We start from the raw sequence: 20,849 nt of genomic DNA on the forward strand, positions 1-20,849 counted from the left end.
ACACCTGTTATTCAATGGACACATTGCTGAATTCTAAACACGAATATAAAGATATGGATATTGGATGTAGGTTTTCTTAACAGAATGAATAACATCCTTTTTGATATGGGATTTAATACATCCAAAAAAAAACAAAAATACTTTCAGCTCATATAAGCGACATCTTTTAATAGGCTAACACACTTTATGCTCCATTTCAAAGAGCTATTTTCATACACTCAAAGTTGTTTTCCAAATGAAACAACTATAAAACTGATTTGCATACATTATGTCATTGTTTCTATGTAAATAAAAAAAATTAGTATCATTTCCAAAATCACTTAATAGATCCCCAGCCTTTTCTCAGCTCTAAACTTCTTCTTATTTCAGTCTCATATGAACAATGGGGTAACATTTTATGTTTCCTCTTAGCAATGATTTCCTCAAATCTTCTCAGTTTTTGACCCGAATTTTTAGTATGACCAGATGACACTTCCTATAAATAAAAACAAAGAATATAAAACACAAATTTGAAAATGAAATGAAAGGAATGAATGAAGTTTAAAGCCAGTGTGCAATGAGGTCCATTTTGCCAAGACAGCTGCATTAGCTTTGTACTCTTTGTGGATTTCCAACTGACAAGGGATCTTTAACATGTACAGACTGCAGCATGTCTCATCCAAACGTCTAGATGCGTTTTTCCATGTCAGTCCCTCCAATCTTGCAAAACCCAAATTTGATGTCACTTAGCACACCATTACATACCTGTCCAGGTTTAATGATTTTGCCACAAAGGAGCTGCTAAACTGAAACGTTTGGGATCTTGGCTATAGTCATACTAAAAACAAACATGCATTATGCATCATGGACAAATTTTTGGTCAAGGCAAATAACTGCTTTGAGAAAACTAGCCACTTTAACTCAAATTTAACTAAAAGGGACATGATCACCATCTGTTTGACCAATCATACCTTAGACTCTTTTAGTGTTCCAGTCATCTGTTTGGTAAATCACTTAAATGGATACTTAATTAAGTTTAAATGTCCATATTAATGTTCATAATGAAGATCTGCTTTTATCTTTAACAAAATTTCCACAACTGTCCAACATACCTTTGATAAATATGGTCTGCTCAGAATATCATGATTTTGTTTCTGTAAAAGTAATTGATTTAATGCTTGTCTCTTCTTCTCAACAGTGACAGGTTTCACCAATTTATTTTTACTGTAAAATATATTTTTTTAAAAGATATAAACTATATATATGATATAGATATGAACTATCAAAAAAATGAAGTAAAGTTGATATAGCTCTATTCTTTCCTTTATCTGTTGCATTGGAGACCGTATGAAGTATAAGCCACTATGGAGTTCTGATTTCTTCGGGTACATGCGCTATGCAGTTGTCACATTTCAAGAGTTTTCACATTGCCCTGCTCATCGAATTGTGTTTAGCATCAATAAAGTCGTTTCTTTATTTCAACATATTGCAGTTCTTAATGTTTTCATCTGCAATGATTTTTGACCAATGTGAAAAAATGGCTTATTGCATACACAAGCTAGTCCAAGAAACTCTGGACAGATCATTCAGAATTTCTCGGATTAGTCTTCGGTGGTGATCGTTCTCGAAACCATAGTCATACCCTGCATATAAGAGACCCGGGACTTTCATCCTGTGCTGGTAATAGCACAACAACCGTGTTAACTGCATACTGACGACCACTTGATCTCTTGACTTTGCGTTGTTTTGACCTTTTTTTTAGTGAACAGTGCTTGTTTTTAACGGAAGTACGGTACGAATTTTGAACAAAACTGATTCTTAAAACGCATAAAAGAAAAATATATGGTTGCAAGGTTGATAGTTATATATCGAATATTATATTTTCGATTTCCATGCAAGAGATAATTGTTTAATCAAATTTCTTCTTTTTTTTCAGTGTCAAATTTCGAAGCTTATTTTTAGAACTTTAATTGTTCGTGTCGTTTAACAAATTACAGTAATTTAAATAGCCAAGATGTCAGCCTCCATAAGGTCGGGATTGAAAGTCGTTTGTTTCAGAAAATTACTGATTCCACTGCAACAAGGTATATTCATCTTGACAAGATTGTTTCATTCTGGTTTGGATACTCTTGTCTTTTACAAATTAAGAAAAAACAAAAATGTCATTCGAAATCATAACATCTTAATCTTAATCCTCCACCAACCCGATCCCTCAACTCCAGTCTCCAGCCCTCTTGGACTTGAGTTTCAAATTTCATCTTTCAGTTCTTCAATACCTATTGCATTGTCCCCCACCCCCTCTTAAAAAATTATGTGACCCCAACTGGTTCCTCCACACAATGATTTATGGCAACGCCACTGGTCCTAATTTGTGCTCAACCAGTCAGCTTTCACACAAGTAGATTTTATATGCTGAAAATTTACATTTAATTTATTACAGTATTCTTTATTTATTTTGAATATTCCAAAGCTAAAATCTTGATTTCTCTTCTAAGACAAGTGAACGTGGAAGATATGTTTCACTGTGAAATCAATTTTAATTACCATGTATGTTTATGGTTGAATATTTGTAGTACCAAGTCGATGTTATAAGAAAGGATTAAGTAAAGACCTGAGAATTCAATATAAATCAAGATTAACTGTTGGACCGGAACCTGACAGACATAGATCAGAGTTTATTAATTGGTGAGTAACAGTTATCAGCTCAAAACAAATTTTGATTTTACTCGTCATATAGGGAACTGGTTAAAGGGAAAGGTAAACCTTTGCTTATTTAAATCCATGTGTGTCCATAATTATCTCGTTTGTATGTTAAAAGGACAACTTGTCAGTTTAAGATACATGTACTCTGTGATATATAGAAAAGATATATATATATATATATAGAAATATAGCCCACCTGTCCCTTTAAAATCCAGACTGGCGCCTCTTAATATTTATTTTTGATTAAGTTTGAAAGTTTTGTGGTGAGCAATTAACAGTGTGTACTCAACTTGTATATTTTCAATTCAAAATTTCAACAAAATAGATTGAGCTGTTGTCAGTGATACAAAGATGCAATTTTGTAGAATTAATTTCTTGTCATTTTGGCTCCAGCTACCTGATATCTTCAAAAACAGACAATAAAGATGATGTGTGATTTCTGTATTTTTCAGGAATTATGACAGTGAAGTTTATTCCTTTGGTAAAAGACTTGGTGAAGATTTAAATGATGATATATTAAAGAAGGTCTTTTTACACAGGTAAATTATCTCAAAGATCAAATTTTGACCTCACGGCTTATCTAGTCTTCTTATGCTAAATATCTTTGCATCTTTATTAGTGCCAAAAAAAGGGATGTTGATTCGGCTGTATTTTGCAGACAGGACTGGCAAACCAGCTCCAATGTCTGTTTTTGGCAAGACATTGTCTATCTTACATCAAGTGTAGGACGGGGAAAAAAGTGCTGTTAAAATACAGATGTCTTTTCTATATATGACAGAGTCTCAAGAAAATACGACTCATCTTTTTATCTTATGAAAGTGGATAATTCTGGGCACACATTTGAAGACTCAAATGTCAGTCGTGATCTGTGAACACTATTACTGATTAGCTTAGCTAAAACAAATCATGTTTCAGTGACTTAAGTATGATTGGTCAAAACGAATGGAGTATTTGTCCCTTTTATACAATTGAGATATAAAAAAGACACACAAATGCAGACACAATCATACTCAATGTCGATTCACATTATTCCATGCCATTAATTTACTTTAATGTACTCATATGAAATTTCTAGATCTATCTGTATTAAATGACGTACTTCAATTATAGATCTTACATTGAAAGAGAGAAAAAGAAAATACAAGAATTAGGAATTGCTGTTGGTACTTCAGGTCTTGATGTAGATCATAATGAACAATTAGCCAAATCAGGTAAATATGTTTGGAGCGTGATTTTAAACTTGAAAATTATTTTGTTCATTAATGGAACTGCCACAAAGCAGACCCATTAAAGGGATTGGAAAGAGGTTTTCTAAATTTTGTATGCATATCAGGGACACTGGTAGCATCAATTTGCACCAATCCAACTTCAATCAGACGTCTGTGGCTCATGCAATTCCACTAAAACTGACTGTTTTGTGATGTCACTGTAACAAAATTTACAAAAGGCCTTTGTGAGGGTGACATCATAAAACACTTAGTTTTTGTAGAATTGCTAGAACCACAGAGGTATGATTGGATTATAAAGTACACCATTGTGCAATTTGCTACATAGACATTTGAAAGATATGACTCTTGGCCAAATTTCTCTATTTTGCACTGAATGGTGTTGATTAGCTCAAACGTGTGTAGTAAAGTAGGATGCAAACATCTTTTTTTTCATTTTTAGGATCAATCCATTTGTTATATGATGCTTGCGTTATTTTTCAGGGGAACAACTAGCAAGTAATTATGTACTGATATATCTAAGAAATGCATTTCCTAATTATTTTGAAGAAGGAATCAGGTTTGTTAACTTTCTTCAGACATTTTTTTGTTGCAGTAGATGTGACTTAGTGTTTCCTAAACTTTCAGACTTGGGGTTTGATCCCAGCATTGAGACAGCACCTGCCTCTTACAGTGGTGTATGTATCCTAGATACTGAAGTAGTTTAAGACCCTTTGATGGTGATTTCCTTAAAAGTTGACGACTACATCAAAATTTCTTTCATTGCACACTGCATGGCATTGCCCAAAAAACAGCTAGAGAGTCAAATACCATTTCTTTGTGAGATTTAAAGAGGCCAGTTGCAATGATTATTTTTCCAACAAATAGTTAGTGTATATTTTGCTTTTAGATCTATACATGAATATTTAATGTCTGAAGATGTATTATGTAATATTGGTAGACATCTTGGAATACCTGAGTTAATTATGTGTGATGTAAGCTTTATCTATTTATTTATTTTTTTTTTTTTTTTTGCTGCATTGGATTCTACACTAGTCCTTACTGTTTCTTTTAAACATTGAAGGCCATGGCCACTTCAGGCTGGGTAGAACCAGTGTCGAACATGTCAATTGCATATAATCTAACGTAGGGTACATTGCAAATTCAAACAATAAAAACAACTGACAACTGTTTAAGTCATGTGAAGAAGAATGTTAACTTTCTGGAAATGCGCTGAAAAATCAGAATGACATCCATGTCATGTGTCAGACAATAACTTGGAACTTTCTTTTTTTTTCAGGATTTTCCTCTAAGAGAATCTACAATAGTGACAACATTAATGGCTTTTATAGGTGCATTAGAGCAAGAAAAGGTAGCAATTACTTTTCATTTACATTTGTATACAAACATCAAACTATGTGGCCTTAAATAGGAAATTAACAAGTTTGTGTTGGATATTTTTGTATATCACTGACAGAAGATGTGCAGACAGTTAAGTGTGGAGCAGAAATATAAAATTTTTTGTTAGGTTTTGTCTGTGGGTGACTCCACTTGCTATCCTTAATCTGACAATATTGTCATGCATCTGATGTTCTTGGTTATTTAGAATTCAACCAATCATATGCTCTTTATTCATGCTATATGTGAGGAATTATGGGATATTCATAAGACAAATTGTCTTGTGTTGTGTAACAAGTGATTTTAAAAGTGATTTTGCGTAAATTATAACTTTACTTTGCATTTTATTGGTTTAAAGTTTCACGTAACCCAATTTAAGGAAAAATCTCACCAGATCATGGATGGCATGTGTTGTAACTTGCAGAAAAAAACCCAAATAAAACATCTTGATCTGCATTTTAATCAGATTGCCAAAAATTTTGTGCTTTATCTCTCAGCTAGACATACATTCAGCTTGTTGAAGACTTAGCCAATAATTTTTTTACATTTTACAGGGTAAAGAGAGAGCTCATTTATTTGTCCGAGATTTTATTTTACCACAATTAATTGGCAAGGATATAAATGAAATGTGGAATGTGGTTAACCCAATGGGTTTATTGACAGCAGTATTACACTTTCAAAAACGTGGTTTGCCTGAACCAAGGTAAGTCTGAATGCATAGCTAAAAGGTACTTGTACAATGTCAATTTTAGGTTCAAAATTAATATAGACACAATATTCTAAAAATAAAATGCCAATTTTGAAGTTGTCATGTAGAATATTATAGATTCATAGTTTTGTTAGAGATAACAACATAGGTTCACAGTTAAGGATCCTTTCTACCAGCTGGTCCTTGGCCAAACCTCTTGGCATTGATCTTTCCCGGATTATCCGTACCCATTTACAGCCGGGTCGACTGGAATTGTGAGTGAATATGACTTATTCAAGGTCATCAGACTATCACATACCATTGGAGATCGAATTCACAGCCGCCATTTGCTCAACGTAACTAAATGACGTCATGTTAAGAACCAACGGTCTAACTGACTGTGCTATATAGAATGTCACAAAATCTAAAAGTAAAATACCAATTGTGAAGTTGTTATTAAGAATATTATAGATTCATAGTTTTGTTAGAGATGTGTTTGTTAGACAAGATTTGTTAAAATTAAAATATATTGTATTGTAGACTATTATGGGAAGGTGCCAGTTCAACTTTGATGTCTGTTTATCATATTGGTATTTATTCAGATCAAAAACTTATTGGTAAAGGTAAGATTCTAGTATAAACCTTGGTTATAAAAAGTTGGGCACTAGTGACTAGTAACTAGCCTGTATAGTCAATTCTTGTATAGCTTGAGGTAGTATATGTGGTGCATTTCAGAGAGGAAAGATGGAAAAGGCATCAATTTTTTGGGATTGGACAAACAATTGCATTTTATTTGTTACAGGCTGTTGCAGCAAGGCAACGCTAATCTTTATTGGCTAAAAAGATGCAGAAGATGTTTTGGGGCATGTGGGAAGAATACCAAGAGAAAAAGCTCTCCTGTATTCTGGAAACGATCTTAGTGCTAGGATGTCCTAGGGTCCTAAGCTTCTGAAACTGTTTCTAAGACATGCTAGCGCTAAGATTGTTTCCAGAATATGCAGCCTGTAGTTTTATGTAATTCATTAGTCTTAATGTATCAATGTTTATCTTGTAGCACCTGGTGAAACTGCTCAGATAGCTGAAGAAATGGCTGCCCGTGATGCTCTAAAACGACTTTGTCAGACACAGGAGAGCAGACCCGCACTATTACTAGGAAAATTATCAGAGAATTTAAAACTAGATGAGAAGAAAGTGAATATTAGTGCTAAAGACATAATTGAACAATTTTCACCCAAAGAGAGTACTGCTAGTACATCATCAAAGTCAATATTTGGTATATTTAAAGGAAATCACAGTTTGAACAAGGTTTAACAGAAGAATTTTGTCAGATCATGGATGGCAGGAGTTTTAATCCGTAGAAAAACATAGCACAAAGCATGAGTTTATTGTACTCTGCAAGCTTTTCTACATTCACATACATTTTGTAGATTGAGAATACATGGATAATAATCAAATAGTTTGACCCGAAAACGAGGAAACCCATCTTTAACAGGATAAACAAAATTTATAGTATTTATATTTTATGTGGTAAAAAAATAATTAGAAAACAAATCAGAAGTTATGTTAGTTAGATTGAAGTGATACTACGTCTTAGAATGAACATAAAATTTAAATTCTCAAGAATGGTCAATATGAGTATATATTCTTCAGTGTACTAAAGTTAAAATAGAATCCCTGTAAAATCTAGAAAATTGGAAAATTCATAAAACTAAGTAATTATTGAAAAAGTATTAATCTTAACATTAAGCATTTTTCAATAGTTAATTGCATATTTATGGATAATTACTAATTTTTTTGGATTTATCGGATTATATAAGGATCCTGTTATGTTATTTATGACACCAGGTATATCTACTGATGAATATGCTTTTATTGGCCAAGTTTAAAATTCTTAAATTTTATGTTCATTCTCAGACGTAGTATTCCGTTAAAAGGCCATACATAGTACAATATATTAAGTACAATTTATAACATAAATAGGACCAGTCTACTTTACTTTAAGGTATCATAAAAAGGTATATGTACTTTAAAATATGCAAGTTTATGTGCTCGTTACCTCCTAAACTACCTTAACATAAAGTGGACTGCTCTTGTTCAGGTTTTGATATGATTCTGGATGTGCATAAAATATCTGCAAGTTTATACATAACAAACATCAACAAACAATAAATATTGCACCAAATTTGCAATAACAAGAAAATATGCATAACCAAAAATTAGTCATGTCTGCAGAATGTTGGGCAAAAATACTGATATCCCTGATACAAATACTTTTATAGATGAAAAAATAACTGAACCACTCAGAATTTTGTATGCTTCAAAACAGAAAATTTTATAATATTTTTTACCTTGCATAATGATAAAAAGTCTTTCATTGAAATATAGAATATAAATGCAATTTCCTCACATACACATTACACAAGTTTGAAATTCATTAAAGGGACAGATTCCCCATTTCTTTTGGCCAATTGTCTAAGAAGCGGGAATTTTTTTATTACCAGTAAGCTAATCAGCAACAGTGTTCACAGCTCACCTTTGCTATTTGAGCATTCAAATACATGTTTCCAGAATTATCGGCATTTGAAGGTTAAAAAGACAAGTCATCTTTTCTTGAGACTTTGCCATATATAGAAAGTGAAATTCCAAGTTGATTTTCTTTAATTTCTAGGAATTCTGAAGAATATATACATAAATTCTAGACCTCAGTCAACCCCCCTAAATGGTGAACCTGGCCCTGTAAATCGAATGCCTTGGCTAATTTTTATCCTTAATATCTATCCAAAAACATTATCTTTCTGCTCATTCTGAATATATTGCTTTGAGTATAATAATTGTATAATCATATAAAAATATTGAACCTATAAAAATCATATAATTCCCTAAAATGGATACAAAAAATAAGGCCCTAAGAATATATCGAGGGTGACCCCTGGAAACCTCATATAACGATATATTACGTTTCGAGAAAAACGCAAAAACCTATTGTACGCGTATTTTGTTAAAATCTTTTTTTTCATTTATTTTACCACTATACATGGTTTTCATTCTATGAAAATCTAAACCTCGTATAACAATTTGAGTACTCTGACCTATTCAACCAATAACTCGTATAATAATACAGTATACAAGGTTTTTCGTTTTCATCGTCTGAGAAGGGAACATTGAACCTTGTATAATATAATATTTTACGAGGTTTTAAATCTGACTGTTTATATACGTGTTATTTAATTGGTGGTTTTTGGGTAATTTACAATCAAGCTAAGAATAAGAGGTTTTGATCACAAGATCTGTGCTTCTACAAGCTTTTGAACGGTACCTAAAAGGCAAAATGACCAATTATGGCTTATAAGAGGTTTCAAGCGGTCACCCACGATATATCTAAATTTATAGTATCTACTAAGGTTAACAATAGCTATTCATAGTGAATGTAGCATTAAATATAGACATATAACGTTTTCTTAGTAAATGGGCTGAAGCCTTTGGTTCTCTTTGTCTAGTCAATACACCTTTTCTATTACCATTTACTCTTGTAATACCTGAAATATGAAATTCATAGAAAATATCAAAATTAATAGAAAATACCCTAGAACTTTCACTTCAGCCTCTGTCAGGAACTCGAGGTTAAGAAAGGATGCATAGGGTCGCTTGATTGGTGAGTTCTGCCTGTTCAGGATTCATGGAATCACCAGAACATTCAATGAAACCAGTTGCACATGTGCCGAAATAATAGTAGGTGCAGACATAAACCAAAATGGCGGAGAAGGAAAACTGGGGGAAAACTTTGCATGTGACATATCCTCTTTCAAACCGTACAATTGAGAGCAGAATTAGAACAGATAGAACCTGCTCAGAACTGACCAATCAAGCACCACCCAAGTAATACTAGCTTACACATCATATTTGCAATCTATCAGCTGGTCTTTAGCCAAAACACTTGGCATTGATCTTATCCAGATTATCAGTTATCATAAACTAATGGAATAATGAAATGAAACATCGCTACTTTTCTGCACCATATGGGCTTTTAAGATGGAATGGAATAATGTGGAAAGATGACTGATTCAAGATTACCATGCATTCTTGAAGTCACAACCAGCCTTCATTTGACATAACTAAGCAAAATGATGTCATGTAAAGATTCCAACACCCTAACCATATGTGCTACAGCTGGTGCTCATTATCATATTTTCCTACTTTTAGCTAATGATGGCTTTGAAACTTATTTCTTAAAAGTAAAAACGAATTAAAACTGTATATAAGTCAAATTAAATACATAACAAGAGAAAAATTAAGACTCTTACCCTGTACTGTCATGAAATCAGCAAAATTCCACACAAGTTCACCAACAAAATAATCATTTCGATGTCTATCAAATGCTTTATGATATTCACTCATAAAATCTACTTGGTATTCCTCACTGAACACAAATGATGGTTCCTGAAACAGATGAAAATGCCTGACATTAATTAGCAGAATGTGCTTACCTTTTCTCTCAATCAGGACAGAAACCTCAGCATCAAGATCAAGGGGGATCACAGATGCACCTGATATTAAAAAAATGTTAGATTTTTGTGTATTAAAGCCTGCCACAGACGAGAGGAACACGCTGAGCTGCCAGCCTCAAGAGGTCGGGAGATAAACTGTTTCCCCAGTGTACCCTGAATTTTTAGTGAGATTTCTACCTCGAGAGGCTGTGAGGAAAAATATCTATCCTGCTGGATAGTTTCTGCCCCAAGAGGCCAGAAATTCACTGTGTGCAGACGTCTAAGCTGCAAGCTGAGCTAGAAAAAGTAACAAACCAATTGCAGGTAAGCAGCTCAACTAGTTCCTCTCATCTGTAGCAGGCTTTAGTCTAAGAGATGCACCAAACAAGTAAGAAGGAACCTAAAACCTGTGTTAATTTCTGCTAATTGCTAATTCGAGACTGAAGAAGGGTCTGAGGGCTGAAAGGTTGCATAAATAAATTTTACATGTTACGGTTTTGTGTTTCATGGAATTTACCTAAAGCTCTCATTCATCAAAATACACATTAAATATTGCAGAAGATTGTTTGCCACATGTAAAAATATTTGAACGTACCCTATGAAGACCAGCTATAGTATCAGCACCATATTCTGAAAACATGACTGGATAGGGTAGCTATAATATAACAAAATAACAAATTAAACCATTTAATACACACATTCTTTCTATAATGGTTGTCTTATTTTTAAATTCTGAAATGATCTCTGATGAATGTTTTGCCAAATGTTATGAGATAAATATTGTTATGGTTTTATTGATTTGGTTCTGTAACATTTTAATTGTAGACAAACCAGACATCAAATTTATATTCTCAAAAGTAATATGGAAGGCTGGAAAAGAGCACAAATTTCAAATAAGAATACAGAAAAGGAATTTTGGTATTCCATTAAATAATCTTAAAAAATCAAAATACTATACAGTGCTATGTAAACCTTAAAGGGACAGGTGTGCCATTCTTTTTGACCAATCATACCTTAGTCTCAGAAACGGGAATTTCTTAGCTTAGTCAATCAGAAATAGTGTTCACAGTGTTTGAGCCTTCAAATCAATGTGTGTCTAGAATTATCTGTTTTTGAATGTTAAAATGATGACTCATAAATTTAAGATACTCTGTGATATATAGAAAAGACATATATAGCAAAAGTGAGTAAAATTCCTAGTTTGAGATATTTTTAAAGGAATTATACGATTGTCTTAAATTTCTAGTACTTCTGAAGACTATTTACATAATTTCAAGACTCAAATCAACCCCCCCTATAAAAGTAAACTTACAGCATGTTCATTGTTAAAATCATGGTTATTACACACAAACGTTACAGGTCTAGTTGAATCTAAACTTCTAGTATGTTCTATCACACCCCTTGAACAAACAAAGTACAATATGTGCAAATAATTTTTATGATTTCATGAAGACATAAACGTACGCCACAATGATACATGTATATACCCAGATCCAGTACTGTAATCTAGATCTTTAGATTAGGTCAAGACAAATTATCAGGAACAACTGCACACTTGCCGACAACGCACGTTGGAATGTTTTTTCAATCAAGAATGCCAGATAAGTTCTAATCACTCCTGTTTTTGTCGTAAGTAGTAGACAAGACACAGTGTATGATTTTTCGATGTTGATATTATCCGTGCTAAAAAGTGTGTGCCTGCCTTTAGCAATTGCTGAGATGTAAGATACTTACTTGAAATATGGTCCAGCTTCTGGAAATTGACTTTTGGGTTCATTGGCTACTGACCACACCATGACAGCTGGTCTATTTTTATCTCTTCTTACTAACTCTTCCATAACTTCTTTGTGGTGGGCTAAAGACTCATTCTTAAAATTAGCTGGTCTGAAAAAAGGGAAACACAAGGATCCGTTAAAACTGATAAAATTCAGTTTTTTTCATTTTTTTCTTGAGTTACCTCATTAATTCAAATCTGACATTCTTTTATGAATTCTTTGATCTTAGTGTAATAATTTATGCAAATATTAAATAGTTTCTTATGCACCTGTTTTGGCTTGTGTGGACTGACAATGCCATGCAGTGTACAATATGGAATACCAGGACTGCCGCATTAGCCTAATGAATTTCCAAGAGTTGAGGAATCTTTAACATAAAACATAAATAAATGGATAGATGGCCTTGAAAACAGAAAACACAAGCGGAGGAGACATTCCTTATAAAAACATGGTAGCTTTAATCTAATATGTTAAAACTTACTGAGTGATACCAACACCAGGGCTTTCATCAATAATAACAATACCCTGTCTATCAGCTTCATCTAGAATCTCTTCAGCATACGGATAATGTGATGTTCTAAAACAATTAGCTCCTAACCATTTTAACATAGCAAAATCTCTAGCTATTAGAGCATAGTCTAGTCCTTTTCCTCGAATCTACAAACAAAAGGAAATTTTGATGACAATTTTGATAAAAATATTATTCACCTTTAAGGTAAGGTTTAATACTAATTGATATTCTATAAATAAAATATAAAGCTAAGATTCCATATATCCGTCATGCGTCAAATATGATTCCATATGTGCGTTAAATGTATGCGTTATCTTTCTTTTGACGCACAGACTTCTAGACAGATGGATGCTTTGGTGCATAAATTTATGCTGGAGCAAGATGAAGAATTTATTGCCAGGCTTGCTATGGAATGGTTAAAAATGAAGAAGAAGAAGAAAAAAAGGAAGCATCGCTATTGGCTCCACAACATCCATCCAACATTGGAACATACCATCACTTGGTCAATTACAATTAGATGGGGAGAAATTTAAACAATATAAACAGAGAGCAGTTTGCTCAAGTATTGTTTTTTGTAGAAGAGGATCTACAGAAACACTGCAGGACCAGGGAAGTAATTTCATCAAGACCAAGACAGGGAATCCCCACAAAATACATCACATTTGGCAGATCTCCACGCGGAAAAGCATCCGGATGCGTCAAACATCGCTACACCAGGCGATAACAGAGACCATTTGACGGATACCGCTTCTGCATACATGGTATCATACCCTCTTAAACCAACCATTTTGATTTTTAACGCATGATGGATGACGCATGACGGGTCTGCATGACGCGTATATGGAATCTTAGATTAAAGTTACACATATACTGAAGTTACGGCATATATTAGCAATTTTAGGTTGTAATATTGCAGTTAAGTAATGTTACAAAAGCACATGCATAGGCATGACGGCTTAAACTCTCTGCTGGCTTCCAAACATAAACACCATAAGTTTATTTCATTTTAAATATAAAACAGATAGGCTTATAAATAGAAAAAAAACTATGCAGATTTTGTCCACACTACCCCCAAAATATCTCAAATAAAATGGTCCAGGATATCTTTATAGTTATAAATATCTCTGGATTTCCACAAATGTATTTGCTTATACTTACATCAGCATCTTCGTGTTTATTGACACCATGACAGTAAAATGGTTGATTGTTAATTAACCATTGATTGGTAGTCATTTTAACAGTTCTAATACCAAACGGTATTCTATATACATCTTTATCTGCTGATGATGGATTACCCAGCGTCACCTGCAAAAATACAAAAAACATAACATCAATAATTTGAAGTTACCATAGCAATGAAGTAAGGTGAAGGAATAGTATTACAATATTTCGATTTTAAACATGTAAAATTGCTTTCAAAGTAAAGGTTGTCAGATCCTAGAATAAGGGGTATACTCACAAAAAGTTTAAATTAGGACACTAGGGAGAACAGAAAGCATGACTTTGACCTTAAGTTATACATTTTTTTTTAAAAACTCTGGCTTAATGCATGTTCTACAGAAAAGATTAAGAAAATTTTGACAAACACCAGCCATTACATGATTTTTCTTTTTTTATAGAGGTTTATCCTTAGCGTTAATAAACAATTTCACAAAATTTTCTCCATGTATATTGCAATTAAAGACAGACGGACATACTGACCAACCAAACAGATTCAATATCCCTACCTTCATAGTATATAAATAAGCAGTATCAGTGACATTCATGGTATATGGCCACCAGAAGTGAGCATTATCAATACTGATACTGCCATCTAAAGCTTGTTTACTTCCTACAACTTTTCCATCTTTATCTACGATTTCCACGGTTACCATAACAAATGCTGCATTACCTCCTGGTACTATCTTATAGTTAACAATACCTACAAAATTACCAGACCTTGTTCAGAAAGATTTGTAAGAGAAAATTTCACATTTATTTTCATCTTCACAATTTCAAGCTATTACAAACTGTGTCTTATACCTTGACTGCAATAGTCACTATTCTTGTATCACAGAAGTTTTTATATGCATATTGATTGGAATGTACATTTACAAATGCAATCAATCAGAATTCTTGACAGAAGTTTGTCAACTTACAGTTTACAGTCTTTCAGTCATGTGCTCTAATTGGTCGTATTTATTAGCATACAATCCAATCAAATCACTACATTCTGTGATACAAGAATAGAGGCTATTGCAGTCAAGGTATAAGACTTAGTCCTTGACACCGTGAAGATGATTATATTATTAGTATTTTGATTATCAAATCTAATAGCCCATTGCAATTGCAAAATATCATATTTGAATTTTTTCCTCCAAAACATCTTATCAGACTAAAGAAGAAATAAAGACAGAGAGGAGTTAAAAGCCTACCTGCTGTTTTGTTGATATCAGTTGTTATAGTAATATCATCTATATATGTTTTAGGAGTAGAATATATACGAACATGACGATGTATACCAGCATAGTTAAAGAAATCCATCTGAACATTCTGTACAAAATAACCTGAGGGATATCTACAAATATAGTTTAACTTTAATAAAAGGGACCAGAAGATTGTGGTGAAAATCTTAATCAAGTTTGTTGCTTGCTTTGCTTGATCTAGCTAAGTTGACATATAAATTCATTCTGACAACGTGGAAAGCACAGTTCTCTGTAGCTAAGAGTACCCATGTTACAATTTGGGGGTGTGGTCTAAAAATGGAATATGAACTGACAATCTGACTGAAATTCAGATCTAAATCATGTTTTTTTTGTCTATAATTGCCACCCATGATCTATAGTAATTCTACTCAAAGTCACTTTCTGTGAATTTTTAACCAAAAAATGATAAGGGGTATACCAAGCAGTGTACACTGGGGAAATTTTGCCAGAACGGCAGCATAAGCCTTCTTTTTTCTCGATTTCCAAATCAATCTTTAACGTGCACAGCCTGTAGCACATAGGTCATTGTTTTATTGTCCTTTCTGAACTACTAGACACCTTTTCTATGTCAGCCCCTCTGAGTAGGAAAGTAGGTTGAGTAATCCAAAAACGTTCAAGGCAAGTAGAAGCACCCATAGAAAAAACAAAACATCCAGAACAGACAAATAAAGCTAACAAACCTATTGGTATCACGTTCAAATGTTAGTGATCCTGGTGGTAGAGTATGTTCCATTAGAGTATTGTTTAAAGCTAGAGTCACAGTATTTGGACCATCAAAATTCACATAGGAATTAATGTCTGCTTCAAATGGAAGATGACCTCCATCATGTCTCATTACTTCTTTTGCATTCACATACTGAAATCAACCCAAACACATTTCATGGAATAGAAACAACAAATTTTTTTAATGACATGTAGATTTTTTAAAAGGGATACCAAATGGAAAAACTCAGTTGTAAAGTCATATCATGTGTTCTGGAGTTGTTAGTAACACATAAGAACAGCTGCATTAGCCTGCTCTTTTTCGATTTCCAACTGTGAAGGGATCTTTAACGCGTACAGCCTGTAGCACACAAGGCCTCGATATATTGCCCCATTCTAATGTTAGCCACTTTTACCAGCATCACTGACAGGGGAAACTGGGTTGAAAAATCCAACGATCTTATCTTGCTCTATGATGCAGGATTTACACCCTGGAACTTCAAGTTAGCAAACAAGCACCAAACTCTCTGAGCCACCACAAATCAGCTGCTACATAAAATCGTCTTTCAAATTAGACCCAACCCACAAAATTTCTAGCCGCTTACCACAATGGAATAGTAATGAGCGCTGTCAAATCTCAATACAATTCTTTTATTCTTCCAATCAGCTGGAACGTAAAACTGTCTATCATACCAGGCCCAACCCACAAAATTTCTAATAGTTTTATCATCATAGATATCATTATAACTGGATGGTACTGGCATAGGTATTACAGTTCCTGACTACAAATAAAAAATTAGATGATAGAATTTTGGTGTGGATAGAAACTTGAACTAGGTTTAGACAAATTTTGTACAGACAGTTTGAGAGTTCATGACCTTGATCATGACAACCTAACAGCCAATCAAATGACTGAGAAAATTTCATAATTTTCACTCTTCAACGATTGATATAAAGTTTGGGATAAATGAAAGTAACTAGGTGTTGAAATTAATGGACTTAGTGTGGATATTTGTATAAGTGTATATTTGATAGATTTCAATGCACAGTAAGTTCAAAATTTGAACATAAATCTTGTCTACACTGTGTAGACTGTAAATCGATTTACATGGTGTTAAAGGATCAGTAGACAGTAGCATTGCGTACGTCTACGATTTTGACTAAGCATTTCCATGCAATATGTGTCACAACATTATAAACTCTGTGTCAGTTGGAGGTATATAACAAATATTAAAAACAGTCCTTAATAAATAAGTGTACAGTGCTGATTCATAATATGGAAGCTTTTATCGTAATATGTGATTCTTTAAACACATTGTTTGTGTATGAAGAGTTATTTCAAAAAATATTTTTTAAAAAGTTTTTAAGTGTCCTATTTTAGATAATAGATAGACATATGAATGATAATAATCAATTTTATCTTCAATTTATCACTATTATCTAGGCCAATGCCTGAATATACAAAATACCTATCTGTAGCCTACTCTATAATCATTTAATATTGATAAATAATAGTATTAGTAGATTATTTATGCAGATTCAAGAGCTTTTCAAACAGGGTCAGATCATCAGAAAAAAATCTTAATTCTTTGTCGGTTTTCTCATTGACATGATTATGTGTAAAAATCAAGAAAATGCACAAAAACTGGTAAACCATACAAATTACGACAAGTACCATTTTAAACCTTCAGTTGAACATGACTGGCAAATAAAGAAAATCAACTGATATCAAAACAAAATCAAGAAAAGTTTATTTTGTCTAGGAAATGAAAGGAAGAGGAGCAACTCAGAACTGTACATGTCAAAAAACAAGTACATGGGTGACACAAAGCAGTGTGCAATGAAGATAATTTCGCCTGGTGGACAGCAGCATTATTTTACTCATTTTGATAATTGGCATGCATTTGACCATTGCTATAATACTCTACTAATAACAACAGCTTTACCTTATATAATTCTCTTGCAAACCACTTCTGTTCAAAGCTGGCATTTCTGTTGCTGGAAGTGTCAAGACGAAAATTCCACATTCCATCTAAATTCCGGATTTGTCGACTCTCCGAATCCCTCGGAAAAAGCATACCTTTGCCCCATGTCAGTGCTGACAAGGAGGCAAAAACGCACAAGAAAAACAGAGGAAAACATCCTCCAGTGAAGGCCGCCATTTTAACAAATAAATTGGTCATGTGACATATTGTGTATATATCACGTGATAAGACATCGATAGTCCGAAACGTTCCGAAAAATTGATCATTGATCTTTTCATACATTACTGTTTCATATTGTGTATTTGTAATACTCTTTCATTGAAAGAAATGCTCCATGTCAGTCGCTACCCTAACAAACGGAAATCAAGTTTAAAATTCTGACTTTAGTGTCCTATTTCCACTTATGCTTGGATCGTAAAATCTTTAGCATACCTCTAAGCCAGCAAAGCTGTTTTCAAGTTTTATGTATAGCAATTTCATCCAAATTTACTTTACAGTGACTCACTTGCCAACTTGTTTAAAGATTCAGGGTTCAATTTAAGCGGTAACACATTGCAATTGCTTCTTTAACATGTAAATAATATCATTAAGAGATTGGATATAAAGGCTACATCCGTAACATATATTTTTAATAAAATTGCTACAGAATATTTATGAAATGTGAATCAAATAATAAATTGTTAAGCCATAGATCATTGCGACTTTAATTATTGCTAATAAAAATCTCCAATCTAAATTGATCCATTATGTTTCAACATTAAAGGGACATTCCGCTTTTTTTGTCAAAAATTTTCATTATCATTACCTGAATATATTTTTAAAGTATGTTATTTATATCTATGATATCTACTTGATCAAACTGAATTTGTTTTAAAATATTTAGTTCAAATCTTTTTTAAACCTACAAAAAAAAGCGGAAAGTCCCTTTAAATGACTAATTTCTTATTGGTACCAATGAAAATAATAGTCATATTTTATTATATTTTACTACATAAATCTGAATAATTAATAAAAATTAAATATTATAAATCAAAATCATAATTTAATATTTTAAATCAAAATAATTTAAATAATAAAACAAAGAAATTTTATTTAGTATTATAAATCAAAATAATTTAAATAATAAAACAAAGAAATATTAGGATTATAAATCAAAAAAAGAAATGTTATAATTGATAAATTAATGGAAATAATATTGGAAAAAGTGAAAGAAAATGGAACTTAAGCTAATCCTAATTTTTTACTAAATGGCAATTACGCTTACACAATGTATTTTCGATATATACAATAATATAAAATCATAACAATTTTTAAAACATACTCTGTTTGATTACATACATTAAAAAAGTCATCCCAGACAGATGAGATTTAGACTTTTTCTGTTCATCCATTTTTTCAGAATATTTTAACAATGTATAAAATATCAAAATGTTATACAATTTTGCATCAAACAGGGTTCCATTTTTTAAGTTAATTTTTCTGTACATTTTGAAAATTACGAGGGTACATTTTCTTTCCTATTCTATTGTTTGTGTTGGCAACTATTTTTATCTGGGATGCCTCCTTTAAAACATTATCACAGTTTTTGATTATAATTTGTGTATAGTACAAATTTAAAGGGACGTCGACCTCAAAATGATAACAGTTGAATGTTATCATGATAAGCCTGGATAATCAAGACAACTTGTAAGTTATCAAGGATAAGAAAAAACTTGGGACCAAAGTCAACAATTCTTTTCTTTGAATATACATATATGGGCATTTTTGATTTTGAAACACAAAAGCTGATTTCTATCAGCTGTTAAAGGTTTATTGTCATCTAAATACATATTTCACCAGCAGAGCTCAATTTCAGCAGTATTTTCATGTAACTTATTATTTTTCAGAATTTAGGTCTACAAATAAAGGAGTATTAGTGTCTAATATTTGTTTTTTTTTTCAACTGATAGAGCTAATTTTTTAATTATTGTCCCTAAAAATTGAGCTTTAGTGATCAGCTTATAAATCAGATATTTAGTTGACAATATACCTTTAAAGAAAACATGCAATGTCAGCATATTATTATATTTATAAAGTAATGGAATGGGGATGTCAATATAAATATATATAAAAATATATGAAAATATAAAAGAGATCTGTTCTTATTTTAAACAAATCAGAAAATAGTCTAATGCCTCAGCTCAATTACCTCTTTTGTGTAGCCTCGAAAAATAGGCTCAAATAGGCTGACATGCTTGCCAAAAAGATCTTTTATCTTAAAGATAGCTTGCCAGGCAAGGTAATATACACCTACTGGTATCTTTGATTTTGAATAGAAATATTTAGCAGTAAAGTAACAATCACTTCTTTTGAACTTTTTGGGGCAATACCGAATAATATTACCCAAACTTTGTGAAAACCTGTCCAGAATTGTGAACACATTTTCAAGAACAAGAACTCCTACTAAGAATTTTTAAATTTTTCTGATTTTTGATAGGGTGCATTAAAGGCTCTAATTTTGACGGTGAGCTGTGAATATAACCGATTAGTTTAGCTAAAAAATATTCCCGCTTCTGAGACCAAGATGCTATTGACACCTGATAATGGTGAACCATGGACTTTGAGGGATATTGTTGTCTTATTATTACTCTACCACTAGTATCGTTGTCATGGAGATAACTATTATCTAGTCATTTCTTGATTTATAATTACCATTTGTCTCTGGTCTTTCCTCATCTAATAAATACTTTATATATTTTTCATTATAAAAAAGCTGAAACACAATAGTAAAAGTTGATTTAGCAATAAATAACAATGATTTGATTAATTAAATTTTACAAAAACTTGGGGGGTTAGGGGCTTGGTGGTTGGGGGTTAGGACAGCCTCCCATTAAAAAATGTTATAATCTAAGAAGGTGGAGACCATCTAAAGTGATTTTGGCAGTGAAAGTAGAATAAATTTTTCCGTTATTTTG

At 32.5% G+C, this 20,849-nt stretch overlaps 4 protein-coding genes across 4 annotated transcripts in view; 1 reads left to right on the top strand and 3 right to left on the bottom strand.

Annotated features, from left to right (window-relative positions):
* Positions 1-144: 144 nt before the first annotated feature.
* On the bottom strand, positions 145-1,771 carry LOTGIDRAFT_239064 (hypothetical protein). The gene is made up of 3 exons (XM_009052890.1): positions 1,622-1,771; positions 1,092-1,203; positions 145-475 (listed from the first exon to the last, which is right to left on the bottom strand). Exons 1-3 carry the CDS (start codon positions 1,687-1,689, stop codon positions 317-319), a joined length of 339 nt encoding a protein of 112 aa, XP_009051138.1. The 5' UTR covers positions 1,690-1,771; the 3' UTR covers positions 145-316.
* A 222-nt stretch (positions 1,772-1,993) lies between these two features.
* LOTGIDRAFT_239065 (hypothetical protein) lies at positions 1,994-7,521 on the top strand (the record flags this gene model as incomplete). Its single annotated transcript, XM_009052891.1, has 10 exons — positions 1,994-2,063; positions 2,553-2,664; positions 3,135-3,221; positions 3,793-3,893; positions 4,392-4,467; positions 4,798-4,882; positions 5,188-5,259; positions 5,840-5,988; positions 6,514-6,596; positions 7,028-7,521. The coding sequence occupies 10 exons, from the start codon at positions 1,994-1,996 to the stop codon at positions 7,282-7,284; spliced, it is 1,092 nt and encodes a 363-aa protein (XP_009051139.1). The 3' UTR covers positions 7,285-7,521.
* Positions 7,522-9,375: 1,854 nt separating this feature from the next.
* On the bottom strand, positions 9,376-17,988 carry LOTGIDRAFT_180555 (hypothetical protein; the record flags this gene model as incomplete). Its single annotated transcript, XM_009052892.1, has 13 exons — positions 9,376-9,509; positions 10,275-10,410; positions 11,053-11,112; positions 11,707-11,708; positions 11,766-11,857; positions 12,192-12,341; positions 12,714-12,889; positions 13,902-14,048; positions 14,471-14,664; positions 15,158-15,300; positions 15,889-16,064; positions 16,516-16,692; positions 17,857-17,988. The coding sequence occupies 13 exons, from the start codon at positions 17,986-17,988 to the stop codon at positions 9,376-9,378; spliced, it is 1,719 nt and encodes a 572-aa protein (XP_009051140.1).
* Positions 17,989-20,560: 2,572 nt separating this feature from the next.
* Positions 20,561-20,849, bottom strand: part of LOTGIDRAFT_174290 (hypothetical protein) — a gene marked incomplete at both ends in the record, with an annotated part of 5,053 nt that continues 4,764 nt past the window's right edge. The window contains one exon of the mRNA XM_009052893.1: positions 20,561-20,647. Within this exon, the coding sequence (XP_009051141.1) occupies positions 20,561-20,647 (87 nt within the window). The remainder of the gene's footprint in view (positions 20,648-20,849) is intronic.

Source organism: Lottia gigantea (genome assembly GCF_000327385.1).
Source record: "Lottia gigantea unplaced genomic scaffold LOTGIsca_190, whole genome shotgun sequence".
In the NCBI taxonomy this organism is placed as follows: domain Eukaryota; kingdom Metazoa; phylum Mollusca; class Gastropoda; family Lottiidae; genus Lottia; species Lottia gigantea.

What these genes read in the sequence shown, in the direction of transcription:
- LOTGIDRAFT_239064 (XM_009052890.1), bottom strand. Translation starts at nt 1,689, where the DNA reads ATGCAGTTAACACGGTTGTTGTGCTATTACCAGCACAGGATGAAAGTC. An exon ending in CCGGGTCTCTTATATGCAGG is followed by an intron (nt 1,204 to 1,621) that starts GTATGACTATGG and finishes TATATTTTACAG; the next exon opens with TAAAAATAAATTGGTGAAAC. An exon ending in GCAGACCATATTTATCAAAG is followed by an intron (nt 476 to 1,091) that starts GTATGTTGGACA and finishes TTTTATTTATAG; the next exon opens with GAAGTGTCATCTGGTCATAC.